This window comes from Nipponia nippon, unplaced genomic scaffold, assembly GCF_047370975.1.
Source record: "Nipponia nippon isolate SJK-2023a ecotype South Korea unplaced genomic scaffold, ASM4737097v1 scaffold_1, whole genome shotgun sequence".
Classification (NCBI taxonomy): domain Eukaryota; kingdom Metazoa; phylum Chordata; class Aves; order Pelecaniformes; family Threskiornithidae; genus Nipponia; species Nipponia nippon.
In genome coordinates, this window is record NW_028262290.1 from 167,589,283 (window position 1) to 167,609,682 (window position 20,400).

General features: G+C 60.6%; 1 protein-coding gene across 3 annotated transcripts in view; it reads left to right on the plus strand.

Annotated features, from left to right (window-relative positions):
- The window catches only part of AGAP3 (ArfGAP with GTPase domain, ankyrin repeat and PH domain 3), a 152,552-nt gene that overhangs the window by 37,276 nt on the left and 94,876 nt on the right, over positions 1-20,400 (plus strand). For 2 of the 3 annotated variants that reach the window (XM_087732846.1, XM_087732854.1), the window contains exon 2: positions 19,638-19,696. In XM_087732846.1, the coding sequence (XP_087588972.1) occupies positions 19,638-19,696 (59 nt within the window). Of the gene's footprint in view, positions 1-7,448; positions 8,302-19,637; positions 19,697-20,400 lie in introns of those variants that run through there. The other variant, XM_087732836.1, reaches the window with a different exon arrangement.

Here is a 20,400-nt window from a genome sequence, read left to right on the forward strand (position 1 = left end):
CGTACGAACGTGACAACGGCGCAGTCACGTGTAAAAGACAGCTCAGCTGGAAGGAGAAGTGGGGCAGAGAGGCCGTACTTGTGCACTGCTGCACAACGCTGCGCTGCATCGTGGCCGTGTGGCCTTCCAGCCTCAGCCCCTGTCCGTCCTGGGTGGGACGAGCACTGCCAGCCTCACAGGCACAGGGCAGGGGTGGCAGGGCGTTTCGAGGGCAGTGACAGGGTCCGCACAGACATCTCCTTCAGCATCAGTGTTCAGCACAGCTGGTTTCCCCCAGTTGTGGTGCAGGACCGTTTCATTTTTGAGCTTCTCTGGACCCGAGAAGGGTTTTGTTTCCTCCCCGCCGCACGCAGCGCTTTGCTTGGGTGTGCTGCTGGTGCAGCCCGGCCGGCGAGGCCAGGGAGCACTGCCCCGAGCCGGACGCCTGATGGGGAAGCAGCAAGAGGGGCTGCTCCCCCCTGCAGCTGCCTGCTTAGGAGACTTCTTGGCTTCGATCCTGGGCAAGCTCCCTAGCCTTTCTGTGAGGGCTGGCCTTGGGCTGGGAAGGTCTGGAGGTCTCCTCTGCCCTCCTGATCCACCGAGGAGCTGGCTCCGCGGCCGTCGTTGGTAGGCTGCTGCAGGATCTCTGCCTTTCTGTCGAGGCAGGGGGGAGTTATTCAGCCTCTTCCATCTCCTGGCCAGGAGGCTGTTCTCCTCCTGACCTCCAGATCTATTTACCTGTCCTCTGAGTCTTATCTCTGCACTGTCCATCTCTTAGTTTCACCCCTTTGGTATTTTTCTATTTATTGCTCCTTTCCTCCTCTGCTTTTGGAATAAGCTAGAGGATTTTCACTGTTGTAAATGATGGTTATGGGATTTTAAAGCCAGGGCAAGGGCTGGGCTTGGGGACCTGAAGAGGTCTCCTTTAGGCCTCTTCCCAAATTTTCACATGGGCTTTTGTCTTTGGATTTCAAAATATTGAGGAGATTTCACAATGTCTAGCCTAATCACGCCGAGTCTGCTCATACCTGCAGCCACGGCTCGAGCATCTCCTGCGCGTAAATACAGGCCGGGAACAGCCTGGTGCCTACGCTGGCATTACAGCGAGTCTGCCCCGTGGCTTGGAGCAGAGGTACCAGGCTAAGGGCAGCTAGGCAGAGACCGAGATTTAGTCAGGACACTGGTATTAACATCCCTGCTTGCAGAAGCGCCCGGGGGCTGGTTTAATGAGCAGAAGCGATCGCTGCCTTGATCTCATATTACGCCCAGGAGATAACATCTCAAAGCATTATGTTCCAGGGCTTCCCTGTGGCACTGGGGTCTGGACCGGCTTAGGAAGCGCTGCCTCTGCATCTGTCCTGCAGCATGTCGGTGCAGGGTCTGCAGCGTGGCTGCCCTCGCCGGAGGGCTGGCGGGGACTTGGGCTCAGCTCCTTGTCGTCCTGGGCAAGAGGTGCCCGCGCCCTGCGCGCGTGGCGCTGATGGGGTGGTGCGGGGCGGTTTGGGTGACATGGGCATGACCTCACAGCGTGTAGGAAGGGGGTGGTTTGCTTCAGCGCTGTGAATCCCAGGGGGGAGAAAGCGGTAATTTCCTCGTCAGCGGTGGCGAGGTTTGCAGGCAGGACCCGAGCTGGGGTGCGCAGAGCGTGTGGGAGGAGGGAGCCAGCTGATGCTGAAGTCAGGCTCTTGTGTGCCTTTTCTGTTTACTTCCTGGCTTTTGTTAACTGTTTGCTGGCAGGGCCTGTTCCTCTTTTCTCCATGGAAACTGCAGGTAACAGCCTGCTCTGAGGGATCTCTCACTTCAAGAGGACGTGGAAAGTCAGGCCTGCAGGAGCCAAACCCACGGCTCCGGGGCTGCGAAGGGGGCGAGGGCAGGGGAAGGGGCACGGGCAGGGCACAGGGCTCCCCTTGGCAGGCAGGGCAGCGAGGGGCTCTGCCGGAGCTCAGACCTGGAGCAGTGCCTCATTTCTCCAGTCCGAGACCCTGGGGATTTGCAGGGGGCTGCTGGGCTGGTGGATGTTTTGTCGGTGGAGAGGGTGGGGATGTCGTCTATTGTGAATGGGTTGGTTGGGGTGACCAGAAAGGGTTATCACGGCAGAGCTGGTGCGATTTGCAGTCTCTGGCTGCGCTGGATGCTCAAGCCCAGAGCCTGGCTGTGGCTGAACTCAGCTGTGAACAGCGTCCCTCCGCTCGGGGCTGGGGGAAACAGCTCCGTCTCCTTTGCTCTCCTCCCGGTGGGGCGGAGGACGGCTCTGTCCCTGCCCCGTGGGTCCAGCAGGCATGGCCTTGCCCTGCTGCCGCCTCCCCAAGTGACGGCTGTGCGCGCTGCCTGCGGCTGACGTGCTGGCAGCCGGGCTGGGCGCTGCGTGCGGCAGCGTGGGCTGTGACGTGGGGCTGCGGGGGCTGCGGTGCTGCGCACCCCATGGCCGGGCAGCGGAGGCTGCGCCCCCGGACGCTCCCTGTTTGGGCAGAGCCTCATCAGTATTCCTGGTGCGCGGCCGAGCCGGCTGGAGCTGGTCTGCAGAGCCTGGCAGCTCCGGCGCAGTCCTGGCACGGCGCTCGGGGTCCTGCAGCCGCGCGCAGGCTCGGCTGCCGCTCTGGCCTCGCACCATTCGTGTGGGTTGGGCTGGAGAGCGTGTGCCGGGGGTCCTGCGCATTCCTCAGCCTGGCCCAAGTGTGGTGGTGTCACCGCGCCCTGTCCTGTCTCTGTCCCCTGGCAGCGCTGCCTGGTCAGTGGTACTGAGCCTGGTCTCCTGCCCACAGTCCCACCGCCGGCACGGTCTGCGTGGGGCTGCCGGCCTCAGGCACTCTGCAGCCCCGCTGGCACGTAGGTCCCGGGGCTGGCTGAGGTCTCTTCTCTCCTGTCCACCTGGTCTGCTGCTGGCATCTGCCTGCTGCCAGGGCGCTGAAAACTTATGGCTCTGTCCGTGCTGGGAACCTCATCCCTCCACCCCCAGCTGCCGAGGCGTTCTTAGACGCCGCAGTGCCGGTCCCTCGTCCACGCTGGACGTGCGGCTCGCTGCAGTGGGTCTCCCAGAGTTGGGCCCCTCTGCAGAGCGACAGCACCTTCAAACCCAGGTGGGACGGTGAATGCAGCCGTCCCGTCCTCCAGGCTGAATGCCCCCTTGCAGCCAACCCTTTGCATCGGCAGGCAGCTGGAGCAGGAATACCAGCGCCGGTTAGGTCTGGCGGAGCGGAGCATTTGACCAGTCACGGTTCAGACTTTTCTGTTTCAGGGTTCCACCCTGAACTTCACACTGGGGACCAGCCAGCAGTGGAAAGTTCCCTGACTTTCCGCCTGTCTTCCGTGCAGCTGTTGTTGAGCCTCTCATGGCTTTTTGTTAATTTAAGCCAGATGTTCATTGCCATGATATTTGTAACATGAGCGTGACTCATAGAAGTACTAGTAAGAGACTAACTTGCTTCTGTCCCCAGGCACCTGCACTGGGTCAGGATTACAAAAGCACGACGTCCCTGGTACATCCCAGCTCTCGGAGCTCATCTGCTTCGGAGACTCACGTGGCACGGGGGGCTCCAGCAGCAGCCCCTTCCCGCCGGGCGGGTGAATTCGGACGTGTAACCTCTCATTTGCATTAGATACACACACAGCACCAGTCAAACCCAGTATGGTCATGGAGTAAACCACCTACGAAGAGACAGTGGAAGGTGTGTGGGGCATATTTCAGTGGTGGCTGTCTCTAAACACGGGTGGCTTCTGGTTCCCTGCTCTCCTTCTCAGAACAGTTCCTCCATCAGTCGCCGTTTCAGCTGTGGTAGCTGAAGAGGCAGCCAGAGTCCACGCGCTGTCGAGATCTGGTGGGGTTTGAGCCCTTCCTTGCGCTCAAGAGCCCTGCAGCCCTCTGCCACCAGAAGCTGTAGCTGAGGCTCTGTTTTATTCTATTTTATTTTAGATGTCTTTTGTTCTTTCTGTTGTAGGAGTAATGCCAAGGGGATCATATCAATGTATATAGCGTGTGGAAACCTTTGCCTCTTAACAGGCTAATTAGGTAAAAATACCGTTATGTTGTTACTGTAGGCAGACCGGTGTCTTCTCGGGATGCAGCAACATGGCTGGCGTATGTCTGTTTCTTCTCGGGGCTGCTGGAGGCCTCAGCTGGATATTGTGCCCAGGTTCTGGCAATGCATTTAAACACAGGTGGTGGAAAAACGGCAGAGAATTGAAGGGAATGCATTAAAAGCACTAATAGCTTTAAAAATACGATCCTCGGTGGGACAGTGAAGGAGACGTTGTCAGTTGAGGGGAGCGCTCTGTGTTTCTCGGTACGTTTAAGGTTGTAGGGAAGAATGCAGTCTGTTATCTCTCACAGCCGATAACGGTATGGCAGAAGTAATTGGCTTTACGTGCAGGCAAGGGGATTTGGACAAGATGGTGGGAGGAGGAAGAATGGGAGCAGCGAGGACGGTGCCGTACTGCAGCGGGCTTAGGGAGGTCGGTAGGATGGGTCAGACGGACGCCTGTCGGGGTGATCCACGCGTGCCTGGTCCCGCCTCGGCAGGGGAGTGCGTGGTACAGCATCTTCTGGAGTCCTTTCCAGCAGATACTTCTGTGATTCAGGGATACCTTAAATCCTAGAACTTGCCAGAATATTTTAAAAAGATGAGATTCACATAGAAGGTGTACCATCTGGCATCGTTACGGTAGAAGTTAAGCCCAGGATTTTGGGAAGGGATGAATATAGGTGGCCCCGCTTCATTACAGCAACAACTTCCAGTCCCTGGGCGCGAGGAGCAGTGCAAAGCGCAGTTGGGAAGGAGCTCGCGAGGTTACCGGTCTGGTTCCCTGCCCAAAGGCTGGTTACCTGTGTCTGAATTGCTCCTGACAGGCGTCTGTGCAATCGGTTCCGACATCTCCGGTGACGGAGACGCCACGGCCCCCGCAGCCAGCCTTGTCTGGCGTTCAGCGCTCTTGGGAAGATGTTCCCTCGTAATTGCTTTCTGCAGAATTCCTCGCTCCTCACTGCAGTGCGGCGGCTCCGGGGAGACAGGACACCAGATGATGTGGATGAGGGTCGGATCCAGTCTGGCGGCTCGCGTGTTCCTGTGACCTTGGCACAGATGGCAGAGCTGTAGCTTTGGCGGATTGTCAGGCGCCTTCTGCTCGGTTTCAGACATCGGTGCCCGTTGGCTTGGGAGGGAGGGGAGCTGGATGCGCCCTATCTTCTGCCCCGGCAGCGCTCCCATGGTGTGCTGATCCTCGCTGTAGGTAGCTGCTCCGTGTGTTCAGCACGGCGTGGCTGGGAGGGTGTACTGCTGAATTAGATTTTACTGTCTGAAAGGTGCAAAAAAGTTGAGGGAAGAGAAGGACCTGCAGCAAAGGGAGGAGGCTGCTGGGCGATGGCCCTGCTTGTGCAGCGTGGTGATGGTGGTCTGTGTCACTCACGGGCTGAGGGGGAGGCGGATGGTGGAGCCTGGGGGCTTAGGAAAGGATGGAGAAGGAAGAGGAAGGGGCTTGGCTGAGGTGGTGTCTGTGCCGTGGGGAGGGGAGAGGCTGAACCTGGTGGTGCCTCACGGCGAGGTGGGATTTAGCTGCGTCCTGGGGCTGCGGGCAGTGACCGGGGCTGGGTGCATCCGTGGAGAACGGGAGAGGAGATGGGGTGTTCAAGAAAACCATGCTGTGAAGGAGGATGAGGGACTGAAGAGAGGGCCGAGTCCGAAAAGCCGGTGGGATTTTAGAAGAGTCAAGTCAGCGGAGTCAAAGGACTCCCTGGATAAGGGGGGGGAAAGGAGGTGCTGATACCAAGATGTTCCCTGGAGGGGCTCTGAGAGGCAGGAGAGGACCTGGGCTGGTTTAGCAGACAGAGCTTTCGGAAAGGTGAAAATAATTTTAAGGGGCTGTCAAGCATCTTTTTTTTTTTTTCTCCTTTCCTTCCCCCAGAGGGAGAGCAGATCATGCTTGCACTGAGCAGGAGGAAAGCCAGGGAGAGGGCAATTCATTAGGAAAAAGAGAGGAGGGGGGTCCTTGGGGCGATGCTGGGGACAGGGACTGCGCTGCAGGCAGCAAAGGTGAGGGGTGCTAGGGAGGAGGTGGGGGAGGTGCTGCACTGGGGCACTCCGGGAGGACCGGCGTGGGAGGAGGGCCGGAGCCTCACGATGATGCGTTTGATCAAGGAAAAACACTTTTCTCTGGAACAAGACAGGAGCGGAGGCCTGGCTGAGGTGGTGATGCTCGTCCTGCTGCCCTGGGCCCCTCGCCGCAGTCAGCTGTGGGTCAGAAGGGCTCCTGGATGTTGGTGCTGAGGCCGTTCAAGAGCTTCTGAGCACAGCGCTGCGCTTTAACGTCGTCGTCCGTGGTGCAGAAGGAGCCCCGTGGCCGCTGCTGAGGGTGCTGGCTGGCGAGCCACCGGTTTGGGAAGGGGGAGCGGGCAGCGAGAGGGCGGTGAGGCGGTGGCTGGATCCCGGGGCAGCGGGGCCGTGGCGGGAGGGACGATGTGGCGGGGCCAGGGGTCTGGGCGACGGGAGCGGAGGGCACCGGCGGGGCGCAGAGCGGCGTGCGCTCCCGCGGAGTGGGGTCGGCTGGGCTCGGTGGCCTCGGAGGCCCTCTCTTAACGAGTCTGTGATGCCGTGATTCCTGCGCCTCCCGCGCAGCCTGGGCTGGGGGATGCGCGGTGCGACCGCGGCCTGGGAAGCGCAGCTCGGCGGCGAGCGGAGGCCGGGCGGGGAGAGCCGCCGGGGCGGTGGGGCAGCCGCGGGGGGGCCGGGGGCGGCTGCCGGGCCCGGGGCGGGGGGGTGTGTGTGTCCCCCGGTGCCGGCCCCGCCGGGGCCCCCGGTGCTCCCGGTGCCGCGCGAGGCCGCCCGGCGGCGGCGCTGCGCTCCCTGGCGGGCACCGCCGGCCCCGCGCCGCGACCGGGGGGCCCCGGCCCGACCCCGACCCCGACCCCGACCCCGACCCCGACCCCAGCCCCGAGCGGGCGGTGCGGGCGGCCCGGGCCGGCCCTGCGCGGCGCTCGGTGCTGCCCTGGCGGGGCCCGGGCCGGGCCGGGCGGCGAGCGCCGCGGCGTGGCGGGTGCGGGCCGGGCGGGCAGCACCGCCGCTCCCCGGGTGCAGTTGCCGCTGCGGGCGCCCAGGGCGGCGGGGCGGTGGCAGGGCCCTGCCCCGGGGCCGCAGCCGAACGCCGCGGGGGAGGCGTGAGCGCGGCCCCTGCCCGCGGCCGCTGCGCGGGGCCCGGGGCCCGGGGCGGGCGGCGGCCGAGGGAGGGCGGCGGCCGGGCGGGCGCGGCCCCGGCCCCGGCCCCGGCCCCGGCCCCGGCCCCGGCCCCGGCCCCGGCCCCGTTCCGGGGCGGGCCCAGCCCCGCGCTGGCGGCGCGCCGGAGCGCGGCCCGGGCATGCCGGCGCGGCGTGGGAGCCGGCAGGCAGCGGGCGGCGTGCGGGGTCCCGCTGCGCCGCCTCCCCGGGGCCGGCCGCCCGCGCCGGCAGCGGCCCAGAGCGGCGGGCAGCCCGGGGCCATGGGGCAGCCCCGCAGCTGACGATGGCGGAGGGCTGGCGCTGGAGCGAGGCGGGCCGGGGCCCCCCGCGGCCGAGCCCCCGCCGCGCCGTCAGCGTCTGCGAGTCGCTGGACCTGCAGGGCGTCCCCGCCGTCCAGGCCGCCCTCAAGGCCGCCCAGCAGCAGAGGCGGCGGCCCAAGAGCTTCTGCGCGGCGGGGAACGGGCTGGCGGCCGGGGCCCTGCTGCCCCCGCCGCCCCCGGCCCGGGCCCGCGGCAGCCTGCTGGACTTCTTCAGGCTGCGCTCGCCCCGCAAGCAGGGGCCGGCGGGCGAGGGCGAGGACGGCGCGGCGTCTCTGCTGGCCGGGGCCGACGGGGCGCAGCGCCCGCGCCCCAGCAGCCTGACTTTCCTGCCCTCGGCCCGGCAGCCGCACCCCGCCGAGAGCCCCGGCTTCCTCCGGGGGGGCTCCCTGTGGGGCAGCCGCCGCTGGAACCTCTTCGGGGGCAGCGGCCGGAGCAGCCCTGGCCCCAGGAAGAACTTCAGCTCCCTGCGCAAAAGCTTCAGCTTCCGCCTGCGCCGGGGCCACGAGCTGCGGCGCTCGGAGTCCGGGGGGCTCCTGCGCCCCACGCGTCTCCGCACCAAGAGCGAGGGGGACGCCAGCTCCCTGCACACCTGCCCCAGCAAGCGGGACCTGCTCTACCCGGAGCTGGCCAGGGTCGGGGGCAGGCTGCACACCGACCCCGGGCAGGCGGGGGGACTCTGGAGACTCCTCACGAGCCGCTTCCGAAGGCGAGAGCGTGGCAGCGCCAGCAGCACGTGCCCCAAGGACCCCCATGGTGGTGCTGAGCCCGTCCTCCTGGGCAGCGGTCCGCTGCGAGCACTGGGTAAGTGAGCGCAGAAGCGGTGCTGGCCTGGCGAGAGCCCCCCCGCGCCCCTGGGGTCTGCGGGGACGGGCAGCCATGTCTGTCCCAGCCGAGGTCCTGGGCTGGGCACAGGCACCCGATTGCGTCCCGGTGCTCTGCAGGGTTTGCGCTCAGGAAGGCTCGGCCGTAGCGAGGTAGGGTGAGCGTTCATGGGGCTGTTTCACACTCCAGCGCCCGGTGGCCATGGGCACTGCCATTGTCGTCGGTGCTGAAGGAGCCGCAGCATGGCTAGCTGGGAGGAGATGCTGGGGTCCGGCTTCCCTTTCCGGCCAGGCACCTGGGAGCCGAGCGCGTGTGTCCCACGTCCTTCTTGGCCCGGTGGTGTCCCAGCAAGGCTAGGGAGAGCTGAGCCTCGTGCAGCGGTGTCGGGGGAGCAGAGGGAACTGAAACTCCATGGGAGGGGGAGAAGGGTCTTGTTAGTGGGCTCTCAAGCAAGTGCTGAACTATTTGGGAGATTGCCGGAGCAGCACGAGGGGGCTGGGGAGCAAAGAAACGCGCTTGCACCTCCCTCTCGTAAGCAGCTACCTGGTGCCAGGCTCTGTCTGGGCGATGCTCTGCCGGGGTCTTCCCTGGGGCCGTGCGTTGAGGAGCCTGGTGGTGCTCACCGAGCGCAGGGCAGCCTGCGGAGAGCGGCGGTGGCATCCCGAGTGACGTGGAAGAGGGACTGTCTGGGGAGGGGGGACAGGACCCCCGTGGGGACTGGGCACGTGATGGGGACTGGCAACTGAAGCAGCCATTAGGTGCTGGACTAGCTGGTGTTTGGCCTCGCTGCCGTGGGCTGTTCTCCCGTGCTGGGGCTGCCCAGGCGCCTGGGGGCCCTGGCCGCGCGGTGTGCCCGGCCCGGCCCTGCAGAAGCGAACGTGCGGGTGAGCCCTGCCGCCTGGCAGGGGCTGGGAGGCGAGAACAGCATCCACAGGCTTTTTAAGGCATTGAACGCACAGAGCTGGGGCCTGGGCTGGGCCAGGACTGCTGCTTTCTGGCGCCTGCAAGCCTCTCCGTGTTTCCATCGCTCTGCTCCGGAGTCCAGGCATTGTGGAGGCAGTTCCCCGGCTTGGCTCACGTGCCAGAGGGACGGATTGGGGCTGGCGGGCTCCCCGAGGAATCCGAACACTCCTAAGGCAGCGGCTGCCCAGAGGAGCTTTGTGCCCAGGACGCTTTCCAGGAGGACTGGCCCCCAGGGACCAGCGCAGGAGCAGCACTGCTGGCAGCCTGAACTTTGCTGCCGCGCAGGTGCCGTGCAGGGAGCTCAAGGGTCTTGTTCCTGCCAGTCCCCCTTGTCCCTGGGGCTCGCCGTGTTCCAGGGGAAGGTCCTGGAGGCTGCGGGTGGGCGGCGCAGGCTGCCTTTGCGCACTGCGAGGCAAAGGGACGGGATACTGCTGCTGTGCTCCTCTGCGGTGCGCTCCCCCGGGGGTCCGTGCTGCTGGCAGGGGTGCCCGGGGCTGGGTGCTGGCTGAGTGGCAGGAGGTTCCCAGGCGAGGGGAGGCTGCGCTCATGGCTGGGGAATGTGGGTGTATCCGGGCAGGGAGGGCCGGGCCCTGCCTGTGCAGCGGGGGGCCTGTTCCTGCTTGCCAGCGGCTTCCAGCAGGAGCTGCGCCAGCAGCAGCCAGCCTGGTGGCCTCGTTCCCAGGGGAGCAGCTGAGGTTGAGCTTGTGTGTTGGTGTCCTCGCCCCTCACCTGGCTGCTCTGCTGGGACAGGTAGGGGCTCCCTTGGGTCCATCTGCTGGAGAGCCGTCTGAGGCTTCGCTGAGGAGCAGCGGAGAGGGCTTGGAGCCCTCTCTAGCAGTGACCAGCCCGCTAATGGGAGACCGCTGCTTGTCAGGGTGGTTAGCATTTGCCACCATGGCTTGTACTGGAGGCACAAGCTCGGGGATGACCTTTCCGGACTGCCTCTGGGACTGTGGCTCGTTGCGGCAGAGCAAGCCCTGCTTGCTGGAGCTGCAAAGTTCACACTTCGGTTTGGTCTTTGCTTAGAACACCATTTTTGCCATTGTCTGCTGGGTACCCAGTACGGGCAGCGCAGGCTCCTGCACCCAGCTGAGCTATGTCCTCCTGGGGTCAATGAGACGTGAAGAAGCAGCAGTGAAGTCTGCAGACCAAAGCTGCTGTTGCTTGTCCCGTCTTGCGTCCTGTCTCCTGATCGTCTCTCCACTCGGCGTGCTGGGCTGTGGGCTCTGGCTCGCTCCAGTGGGAGCTGTGGGCCTCTAAGCCAGGACACCGTAGATGGGAGGTGCACAGCCTTAATACTACTCCAACACGGACTTGCTGGATGTGGCAGCTCAGGAGATCTCTGCCCTGTTCCTATTTCAGATTTGCAGGCCGACAGTGTTTCTAACACCCTCTCAACATTTCAAAAACTTTGATGCTTTATGCTAGTGCTGCCCACCTTAGCCCTAGGAAAGGTGCTGATACCGTCCCAACACGCCCTCCCGAGGGGGTGCAGCTGCAGTTGTGGTTATCAGCTCCTTGGAAAAGCTGGATATAGGAGTCCAGGCAGAGATCCAAGCCAACACTGCTACCCTGTTCCTAGTACCCGGAGTATTTTGTTTGTAGCAAGCTGAGGTACCCATCCAGCGCTGCGCTCTGCTGCGTAGACGTACCCAAGGGCCGAAACGCCCGGCTCACCAGAGAGCCAGACCGGTCTCAGTGCTGCTGCCCCAGCCCTGCCGAGACCTCCTTTGGACTGCGTGGGTAGCATTCGCTCCCTGCTGATGGAGGGGTTCAGCCTGGACCAAGCACAGGGAGGGGTGCTCGGGGGAATGCAGAGTTTCTTACCCGAAAAAGACTTAAAGAGCTGATGTTTGTGCAGCAGGGTGAAGGCTGACGGGGGTACGATTTTCCGTTAATGCACCCAGGGAGGGCAAGAGCCCTTGGAGCTAGAGAGCAAAGTCAGCACGGAGTCTGCCCAGCTTGGACTGCCCACAAATAAGCGTGGCCAGCAGTTCAGAGGAGCGTTTCTGGGTATCGAGGTATCGGCTAGCGCCGTTCTGAAGAAGCCCTCTGATAGGCACAGGCCTGGAAAAATTGGACTGGTTTGGGACTGGAGTTTTCCCTCTGCAGGGAGGGATCACACGATAGGTGCTGCATCTCCGACAGCAGGATCTGGACTCCACAGCTCAGGAAGCGTTTCTCGCAATCATGTTCCCCTCTCCCAGAAAGATGCCCTGCTTTTTAAGGTGCTTTAAGGTAACTCCCTTTTACTCTCCTGTTTGGTGTTTGGCCACACAGAGGACTAACATGTAGGGCACATGTGAGAGGAGACTACTGGGAGAAGAGGGGGGTGTTTTTACATTAATGAGGTGAAGTTTGCATAGTGAATTGAGTAGATAATGATGATATGTATCATCTCCTGTTGGTGCCTGCCTGAGCTTAGCTGGGAGCGTTGGTGAGGAGCAGAGGTGGCACGATGGCTTTAGAGACCATGCCTCGGATGCCGAATCCAGTCTGGTGTCCAGACTTCAGAAAAACTTAAGAAGTCTGGAAGGTATGAAGGAAGGAGTCGTTGGGACAGGGATCTGAAAGGCCCAAGTCTCAGGATGAGATCGGAGGAGTTGTGTGCAGTAGGTGTGGAGGTGTTCTGATTACAGTCTGCAGGCATCCGTAGGAAGAGGGAACTTCAAAAACCAGCGCCTTTTTAATCTTAACCTGCCTTTGCTTGTGGGGTTAAACAGCTAGAGCTGAGGTCAGACAAATCTGGAACGGGTTTTTACCGGCGAGGTGGGTCCCCACAGAGCACTTGTGCTGGGGAAGCGGTGGGTTACCTGTCTCTCCGCGCCACTAGCTCTGCTGGCTTGTCCCTTTCAGCAGACCCTTTCTAGCTGTCAGAGCAGAGAGAATTGGGTACGGTTCTTTGGTCTGCGTGTATTCGGACGTGGACTGGGAAGTACGAGGTGCTGAGAGGCCTAAAACGTATGGCTCTTCTGAAGTCCGTGCGCTGCACAGCATGCGTAGTGCGACGGCACCAGATGCTGCCGCGTGCGGTGTAGCTGAGGAGCAAGGGTAGCAGTTCGTAATCACGCCCTTTTTTCCCAGAGATACGCAAGACCTTTCACTGCTGCAAAGTAAAGCTCTGGTGAGCCAGCCCTTGCCAAGATCCTGTCCTACACAGGGTATCTGCGTTGGGTAAGCTTTCTGACGGGAACGCTAGCCTTGCCCGTGTTGGTCCTTGACCTGGAGAAATCTCTCTTCTTGCAGCCTTGCCAGGGTTGAGTCTTTATCAAGCCTGGCCTGGAAGAGGTGGCTCTGCCCAGGCACGTCGCACTCTGCTGCCCTTTCATCTGCGTGTGCGGGCAGATGGGTACTTTGGAACATGGTTTGTGTGGGCACTGCTCTGTTTGCTCAGCCTCTGACCCGGTTTCAAGGCTGGTTTTAGTGTCCTGGGTTTCAGTGTCCAAGTTAGTTCCACAGCGGCTTGGATAATGAGTTGGTTAATTATTAGTTGCTGTGTGTGGAGACCAAATGCATCTGGCAGTAGCGCTTCTGAAGCACAAGGTAGATGAACCTGCTGCACTTCATCCTATGAAAGGAGCAGCCTGGGTGAGGAGTCAGTTTTGCCCGGCCGGCCCCTTCCTCCTCCCAGCTCATGCAGGCAGCAGCGGGGGGATGCAGGCAGCAGCGGGGGGATGCAGGCAGCAGCAGGGGGATGCAGGCAGCAGCAGGCCCGTAGGACGCTGGGCCGCGCTAGGGCTCTTGGTGTGCAAGTGGTGCTGCGAGTCCACTGTTTCTGCTTTTGAGGTCAGATGCGCCCAGGGAAGGTATTCAACCGCAGCGCTGGCAGTCTGGTCTCCTCTGCATTATTAAATAACAAAGAGCAGAAGGAGGAAGAGTGAGTGGGTGTGTTTTAATGTGAAAGACCAAGTGATACAGCTAGTCCAGCAGTGAAGCTAATCAAGTAAATCGCTGCTCCCCAGTGCCTACATGAACCCTAGTGATGAGGGAGATGGCAGTTCATTAAGGCGTGACCCCAGCTGGAGGCAATCTCTGCTAAACCAGCTCCTACCAAGGCTCTGGCACTGCGTGGAAGGTGCTAACGCTGACCTGCCTGCCGGGATTTCGCTTAGTGCCTTAGATCAGGTCAGGTCACCGGTGCTTCCACGTGGTTGCTCTTTCTCCCTGGGAGAAGACGGGGATCTCCTGCCTCTCCCAGTGGGGAGCGGTGCCCGAGCGGCTGGCGTCACCCCCTGCGCCTCCCGCGGCTCGGCACAGCCGGCTGGGCGGCGGAAGGACCGCGGATGGGGAGGGTCTGGCAGCCCCAGAGGGGAACGGTGTTGTCAGAGGGGGGACTCCCACACCCACATCAGCCTCCTGCAGCTATGGACTTGGATCTTCCTTACGCTGATTTGGGTGTGTAGCAGCCGCACAGGTACAGTGTGTGGTATCATACTAATAGAATTTGTACTGACGAAGTGCAGGAAATCTCCATGTGCTGCATTTTAGTAGCAAACGATCAACACTTGGGATGGCCGAAGCTGACATCAGCGAGCTGTGTCAGCGTTTTTCGGCAGCCAGGTACTTGGCCTATGGCTGTTTTGGGTGGTTGAGAAACTGCTCTTGAGGTGCCTTTCTGACAGCTCCGTGGGTGTCATCCGCGCCCGCCCGCACACGGCTGCTGCGCTCGCTTCTGCAGCAGAAGCGGTAGAGGAGGAAAGCAAGTGCAAGAAAATGGGGGGGGGCCTCTGTGCTGGGGAATGATCTGAAAACCATCCTCTTGCGTGATGAGGGAAGGGCGATCGGCGTGCCCTGGGAGCCAGGGCCGAGGGCCAGTTACAGTGACGGATTTGAAAGGCTCAGCTGTGGCATGGACCCCAGCCTGATGTGCGAACGTGGGTTGTGCTCCATCCTCAGGCCTTCCTGGATTAGCTGGTGGTCTTGAGTACCTTGCCTAGGTGGTAGGTGGGAATGGTGTAAGTCAAGGCTTCATGTTTGGCAATGGCGATTCTTCGGGTGCTGCAGGAACTGCCACATCTTCTGGACCCTGCTCTTTGGGGCCCTTGGGGCAGGAGGGGATGCATGCTGAAGGCATTTGTTTTTCCTCCATTTGGCAGCCAGAGCCAAGCTTCTCCCCATGGTCTGCAGGGAGTGCTACAAGTGTATGCGTGGGAATGCTGCTTTATTAACGGAGTAATGTGGGGAAGCTGATACAAACGCCTCCTGGTTTTGAGGAGTTCCAGCTTTCAGGCACCGTTAAAGAAAGCCCCCAGACTCTCTGCAAGAAGCCCGTACGAAGCCAGAACTGAAGACTGGCCGGTTGGTGCCAGCAGTCAGGCGTGCAGGGGAGCTTGGTCCGAGTGCTCTTCCTGAGTAGCCACCTTCTTCTGCGCAAGGCTGACTCGCTGTGGAGCGAGCTGGGTGTTTTGGGAAGTGGCGTTGGAGGGTGTGCTGCAGGACACCGTGACGCTCCTCCTGCGCTCTTGCAGGAGCTGGGAAGCTTCCCAGGCGTGCCGCAAGGTGCAGGCAGAGGACACGTGCCTACCTCGGTGCGCGGGCAGGCGCGGCCTCCTCGCCTCGCTTCTCTGCTTTGCCCAGGCGCTGCCTTGCTTCATCCCTGATCTGTGCAGTAGAAAACCCCTCAGGCAGCTCCATCCCCTCGGCTAATGGGGAAGAACAGAGGGCGAGTGGGTCGGTGCGAGGAGTGGTGCTCCGTCCGGGCAGTTGGAAGTCAGGGTGGGATGTCTTCCTGAGCAAGAGGCGCTTTTTTTTCACGTAGGAGTTCATTAGCGGAAGGGTTTGTGTGTACGGGTATGGCCTGGGATGGCAGGTGGACACGAGGGTCTTCTGATCCTGACACCTGTGACCTTGGCTCTGGAGGGGACCACCGAGGGAGCTGGTCCCTCCAAGATCTGTGTCTCAGTAACTTCTCCAGGTGCTTATGAAGGAATCCCGTGGCTGTCTTCAGTTCAAGGCCACTTCCACCTTAGTCGCTCTTCCTTTGGTCACATAGTCTGTAAGCACTTGCTTTTACCCTCCTGGGTACTGGAATAAGAGTGGGTTCATCCATACCTCTGTGAGCACTTACGCTGGGGGTACCTCAGCCCCAAAACGCTGCAGGTAGAGTGCCTTATCGTTACGGTGGGCTCTCCTGCAGCGAAGCGGCTGGGCGGTCTGGCAGGGTCAGTTGCTGGAGCCACGTGGGACCTCCTGGTACAGCTAAACAGGAGGTACTGGAGGAGGACAGCAGAGAGGGTACTGGAGGAGGACAGCAGAGAGGGTGGAAGGTGCACAACATCTTCTGCATGAGGAGCGACCCAACAGCTGGGACTCCGCAGTGTGGGAAAGAGGGGTTGCAGTGAAAGCTGGGGCGGTGCTGGTCAGGCTGGCTGGGGATGTTAGCTCACCGCCTCTGCTCAGCTGGGGCTCCGGGCTGGCGGCATCCAATGAAGTCAAGCCTAAAACAGAAGAAAGAGGGTTTTCAAGGAACGGATATTTATACTGCTGAAAATCCTTGCTGAAGAACGATGCGGAAGTGTAATTTCATACGGTTTTAAAAGGAGACAGAACAATTACTCAAAGGAGAGTTTTTTTGAGGTTTACTAAGTAGACAAACCACAGGAGATCCCTGAGCTGAAGGAGTCAGCAGCCGCAAACACCTGTGGGGTCAGTATCCTGTACTCTCACCATGTTCCTAACTCTTCCTGAGGTCCCACGTGCAAACTGGTGCTGGGGGTGGCGTACTGGGCTGGGCAGACCCTGGGTCCGGATCCAGGTGGCCGTTCTTGGGTAACGATGTTGGGCAGCCTCCTGTCTCTCTGTCCTGCCCTCAGCAGAAGCTGCTGCTGGGGTGAAGCAGCCCCCACAGCCCCTGGGGAGGGGAAGCAGCCCCTCGGCAGGGGCAGGAGAACACCCTGCTCCCGGTGGTGGCGGAGCAGAGACCTGGTGCCGAGCAGCCTCTCTGTCCAGCTGCAGTCACGAGTGGGTTTCCCAGCAGCAGCGGTGCGAGCTGCAGGTGACTGCCCACCTCGGGGTGCCAGGCAGTGCCCGCCGCGAGCCCTGTCCTGCGCTCGGGCGAGCCCTGCTCCCTGCCCCGGAGGAGGGACAGCCCCGTAGCCCTCCTGCAACCCAGGAGCAGCTGCTGTCTGGGGGCGGTGAGCTGGACCGGACAGGAAGGGCCTCACTCCGTTTAGCCCAGCGTTGAAGCCAGACTGCAGCATGCGAGCTCCTGGGTGATGGCTGCTGCAAGCCGGGGCACAGCACGGCTTGCAGAGGTCTGTGCGGGTGAGTCAGCAGGTGCCGGCCGCGTCCTCCCTGCTGCTGCGCGGGGCAGGCATGAGCGGTGACAGCGAGAGCGTCGCTGCCGGTGTTTCCATCCCACTCCTTCGCGCCAGCGGGGCTGTCACTTGGGCACGGGGATTTGCGGCGGCAGGAGCTGCGGCTGCACCATGCAGAGAGGTGCCAGCGCCCTGGCGTGCGCTGCTGAGCAGAGATGGCGCGGGTGCAGCCGGTGTGCTGGCCTGCTCCAGGACCTGCGGGCTGACGATGCCGTGGCTGGGACGTGCCGGGCCGATCGCCAGGGCCGGCCGGTGGCCTGGGCTAGAGTTCAGACTTGGCACACGTTGGGAGCTGGTTGACAAACAGAGGTGCACAGGTTGTACGTCGCTGTTTTGGGTTAAGCATGCTAATGATAGTTAATAATTTACTGTGTTGTATGGCTGAATGTTTTTAAATTGGCATTGTGTCGCAGTTATTTATTTATGTTAAGATTTATTCGGAGGCCTTCACAGCAAGTCAAAAATCAAACTGTTGCTAACGAACTCCTGAACCTTGGTTAAAAAACAAAGATCTGTTAGAATAATTAGCAAAGGAGGCAACTAGCAAAAATCTGGACGGTTTCTCTAGCCTGAGCATCCAAGAACAGAAAAAGAGCCGAGAATAGCCTGCCCTCTCCAGGCCTCTCTCTCCCTCTTTCCTTTCTTAAGGCCAGGTCGGTGAGTGCGTTTGACTTGTGCTCCACTCAGAACCCCTCGAAAAATGTGCTTGGTTTTCGCCAGTTTTTCGTAGCTCAAGAACAGGGTGTATATATAGTGAAACAGTGCCAGTATGCTACCTTCTCTAATCTGGAGGGAGGGAATGCCGGTAAAGGAGAGCGTAGCAATGGTGCTTTAACCACCGCAGTTAACCGACAAAGGGACTAAGCAGAGCAAAAGTTACAGGTGGAGGTGACAGCTTTTTTTAGGCCAAGTAATGCAGTCAGATTTACAGGTGTGCTGGTACCTTTTTGAAAGGGCTCAAGAACTTATAATTTTCCTCCTAACTTATTAGTTGTTTTAATAAAGATTTTACCTCTGCCTAAAAAAATGGAAGAAGAGGTGAAAGACAGAGACCTTGACGAAACGATTCCTCTTAAGAACGTTCATGATGGTTATAAATAATCTTGTGTTACTGCTTGCGTTTTATTTGTCTGTAGCTTCTGAAAAAGAAGTGTTAATAAATTAATATATGAATGGTAAACTCTAGGTATGAGCACCATATTCTTGCCTTTTTTTGACGTGATGGAAAAACGCACTGTGGCCTACGGGTGCTGGTGGCTGCACAAGTGCCATGATAAAGGCACAGCGGCGGGTCATCTTTTTTCCCCTCGTGCACGCCGAGCAGCGGTGGACCAGTGCGCGGGCTGCAGGCACGAAGGGCAGGGCCCCCTGCAAGCCCCCCGGCCGCGAGCAGCGGAGCAGACTCCTCCCCACGCAGCTTTGGGCTGCGCGTCTCCCACCGGTTCCCCGGGTGAGGTAGGGGGAGAGGAGGCAAGGCACTAGTCCGGAGGTAGAGGGTTGCAGCCGTTGTGTGTCCAAGCTCCCCTTGGGAGTTACGAGGGCAGGAACATAAACTGGAGGGAAGATAGTCATTGACTGGCTTGTGGCAGGGCTGAAGAGCCTGGCATTGCCCTCTGATCCTGCCTGGGTCTGGCAGCATCTCCTGCGGTGCCCCGGTTTCAGCCTGCGGTGCTCGGCACAGCCCAGGATGAAACACCTACTCGGCAGAGACCTGCGGCCGCCAGCTTGCCCAGCCGGTTTGGGCAGTGCCGTGCAGACGCCGAGAGCTGGGACTTGCACCGCGAGTGCGGTGGTGGTGGGGTCGGGGCTGCCGGGAGCAGGGCAGGCAGGGAGCCCCCGCCGGGGCGGGGAAGGGCAGCTCGCAGCTCCTGCGCCGGCAGCCGCTGCGGGGACGGGGCAGCGGGGCAGGTCTAGAGCCATCCTCCCCTTTGGCCTGGTGTCCTGCTGCGGCCTCGGGCGACGTCTGAGCAATGGCAGCGCCCAGGCTGTCATGTTTAATCGCTGCCCACAGTTGGGTCTCGTGGATTCGCCTCTTCCCTTTTTGAACTCATCTGAGATTTCCATTTCTGCAGTAGTCTGTGGCAGCGAATTTGGCAGGTTTATTACAGGTTCTTGAAGAAGCAATGCTCCCACAGGTTTCCGGTCTCCAGAAATCCTTTATTATTTTTACGCTATTAACATACAGCAAGTGCTGCTCTTTCGTTTCGGCCCCCCGCCCCTGGGTGGAGGACGTGCTTGCCTGTACTTTGCCTTGTCCAAGGCAAATGAAGGGCTCCAGTTTTGCTAGGAGTGGCTGCTGGCTACTTCTGATGTTCAAGGTGTTCTCCAGGCTCTTGCTCCTCCTCCGGTGAGTCTGGTTTTATTTGGGAAGTCTGTTGTTTGACCAGCTCCTGGAGATTGTTTGGATGTAAATGAAGCATTTGTGATTTCTGTGGCAGGAGAGAGGGTGTTTCCTGCGCCACTCAAAGCCCTGCCTGATTGTTATACCCTTCTTAAGCCTATTACAATGTTCTGCAAATTACATAACATACACGTAATTAATTGTGTTTGCTTTCAATCTCGAACATAGATTACAGCGTGCCTTCAGCTCTTTATCTGCAGTGCATACGACACTGGTATTGTAGCCCGAGTGAGTGCTCAGGGCACTGCTTTCGCCGTTACGCGCCCTCGGTTCTGGGGTCCTTCGCAGCATGTGCCCCCCGAAAAGGCGTCTAGTCTCTGGTGCTTCCCTCGTCCTGTATTCCTCGAGGAAAGGGAAGCTGTAGGACTTTCTGTGCTCTCGCAGGGCAGGAGGGAGGGTCCCCAGCCTGTGGTGCGTGCGCTCTGCGCTGCCTTCTGGCCCTCAGCTCGGCCGCTCCTTCCCGTCCGAAGCTCCGGCTGCAGAGCCTCCCGGGCACGGGCAGCGTCAGGACCTCACGCAGCTTCGTGTCTCTAGGTGAGGTGGCCTGGAGGGAGCAGCGAGAGCGTGGCAGGATCCTTGTTAGGATCTCGAGGGAGGCCGCAGTGACCTGATGATTTCTCCTCTCTGTTCTGCAGATTCATTTGTGAACAGCCAGGAATGGACCCTGAGTCGCTCGGTGCCTGAGCTGAAGGTGGTGAGTATTTGCGGCTCGTGCCTCAGATGCCCCTGGTTCTCTGATGAGTCTCCAAATCCCCAAGAAAAAGAGGTGTTTTAATGTGGAAATCTATAGGGGCTTCAGCCTCGCAGAGGGGAGAGAGGAGCTGGGGCTGCTGCCATGCTGGGGGAGGGCAAGATCTTGGTGGCTCACGCTTGTAAGGGAGAGGGTGTGGGTCTGGGAGAGCACTCAGATGTGGGGGTCGAAAGGCGATATTTGAGAACGTCACCCTTCCTGCTGGCCATAGCAGAGTCGTAATTCCCGACCGGGTACTGCTGCACAGGCCAGACCTTCTGGCATAGCAGAAGCAGGGGCAGATCCTGAGCGGTGGTAGAGGCATGCATCCACGGTCGTCACCCTCAGAGCAGTGGTCCAAGCGTGGGAGTTAGTTACCCGCATGGGAGGTGTCACCTCTCCGTTTGAGCCTCGTTGACTTCAGCTCTGCGGTGGTGCTTCCCTGGCCTCTGCTGTCCACCTCCCAGACACGACTGCTCCGTGGTGTCCCTGCTGTGGAGGGATGCTGGTGGGATGAAACTGTCACCTCTGGTGCTTTGTTCTGCCAAACAGAGGGGATGAAGCTCCTCCGGTTTGTCAGCGCGGGGCAGGTTTCCCAGGGCACGCCGTTACCAGGCTTCATCACCTACGTGTGGGATACGGTCTCTGCTGGGGGGCTGCCTCTGCCC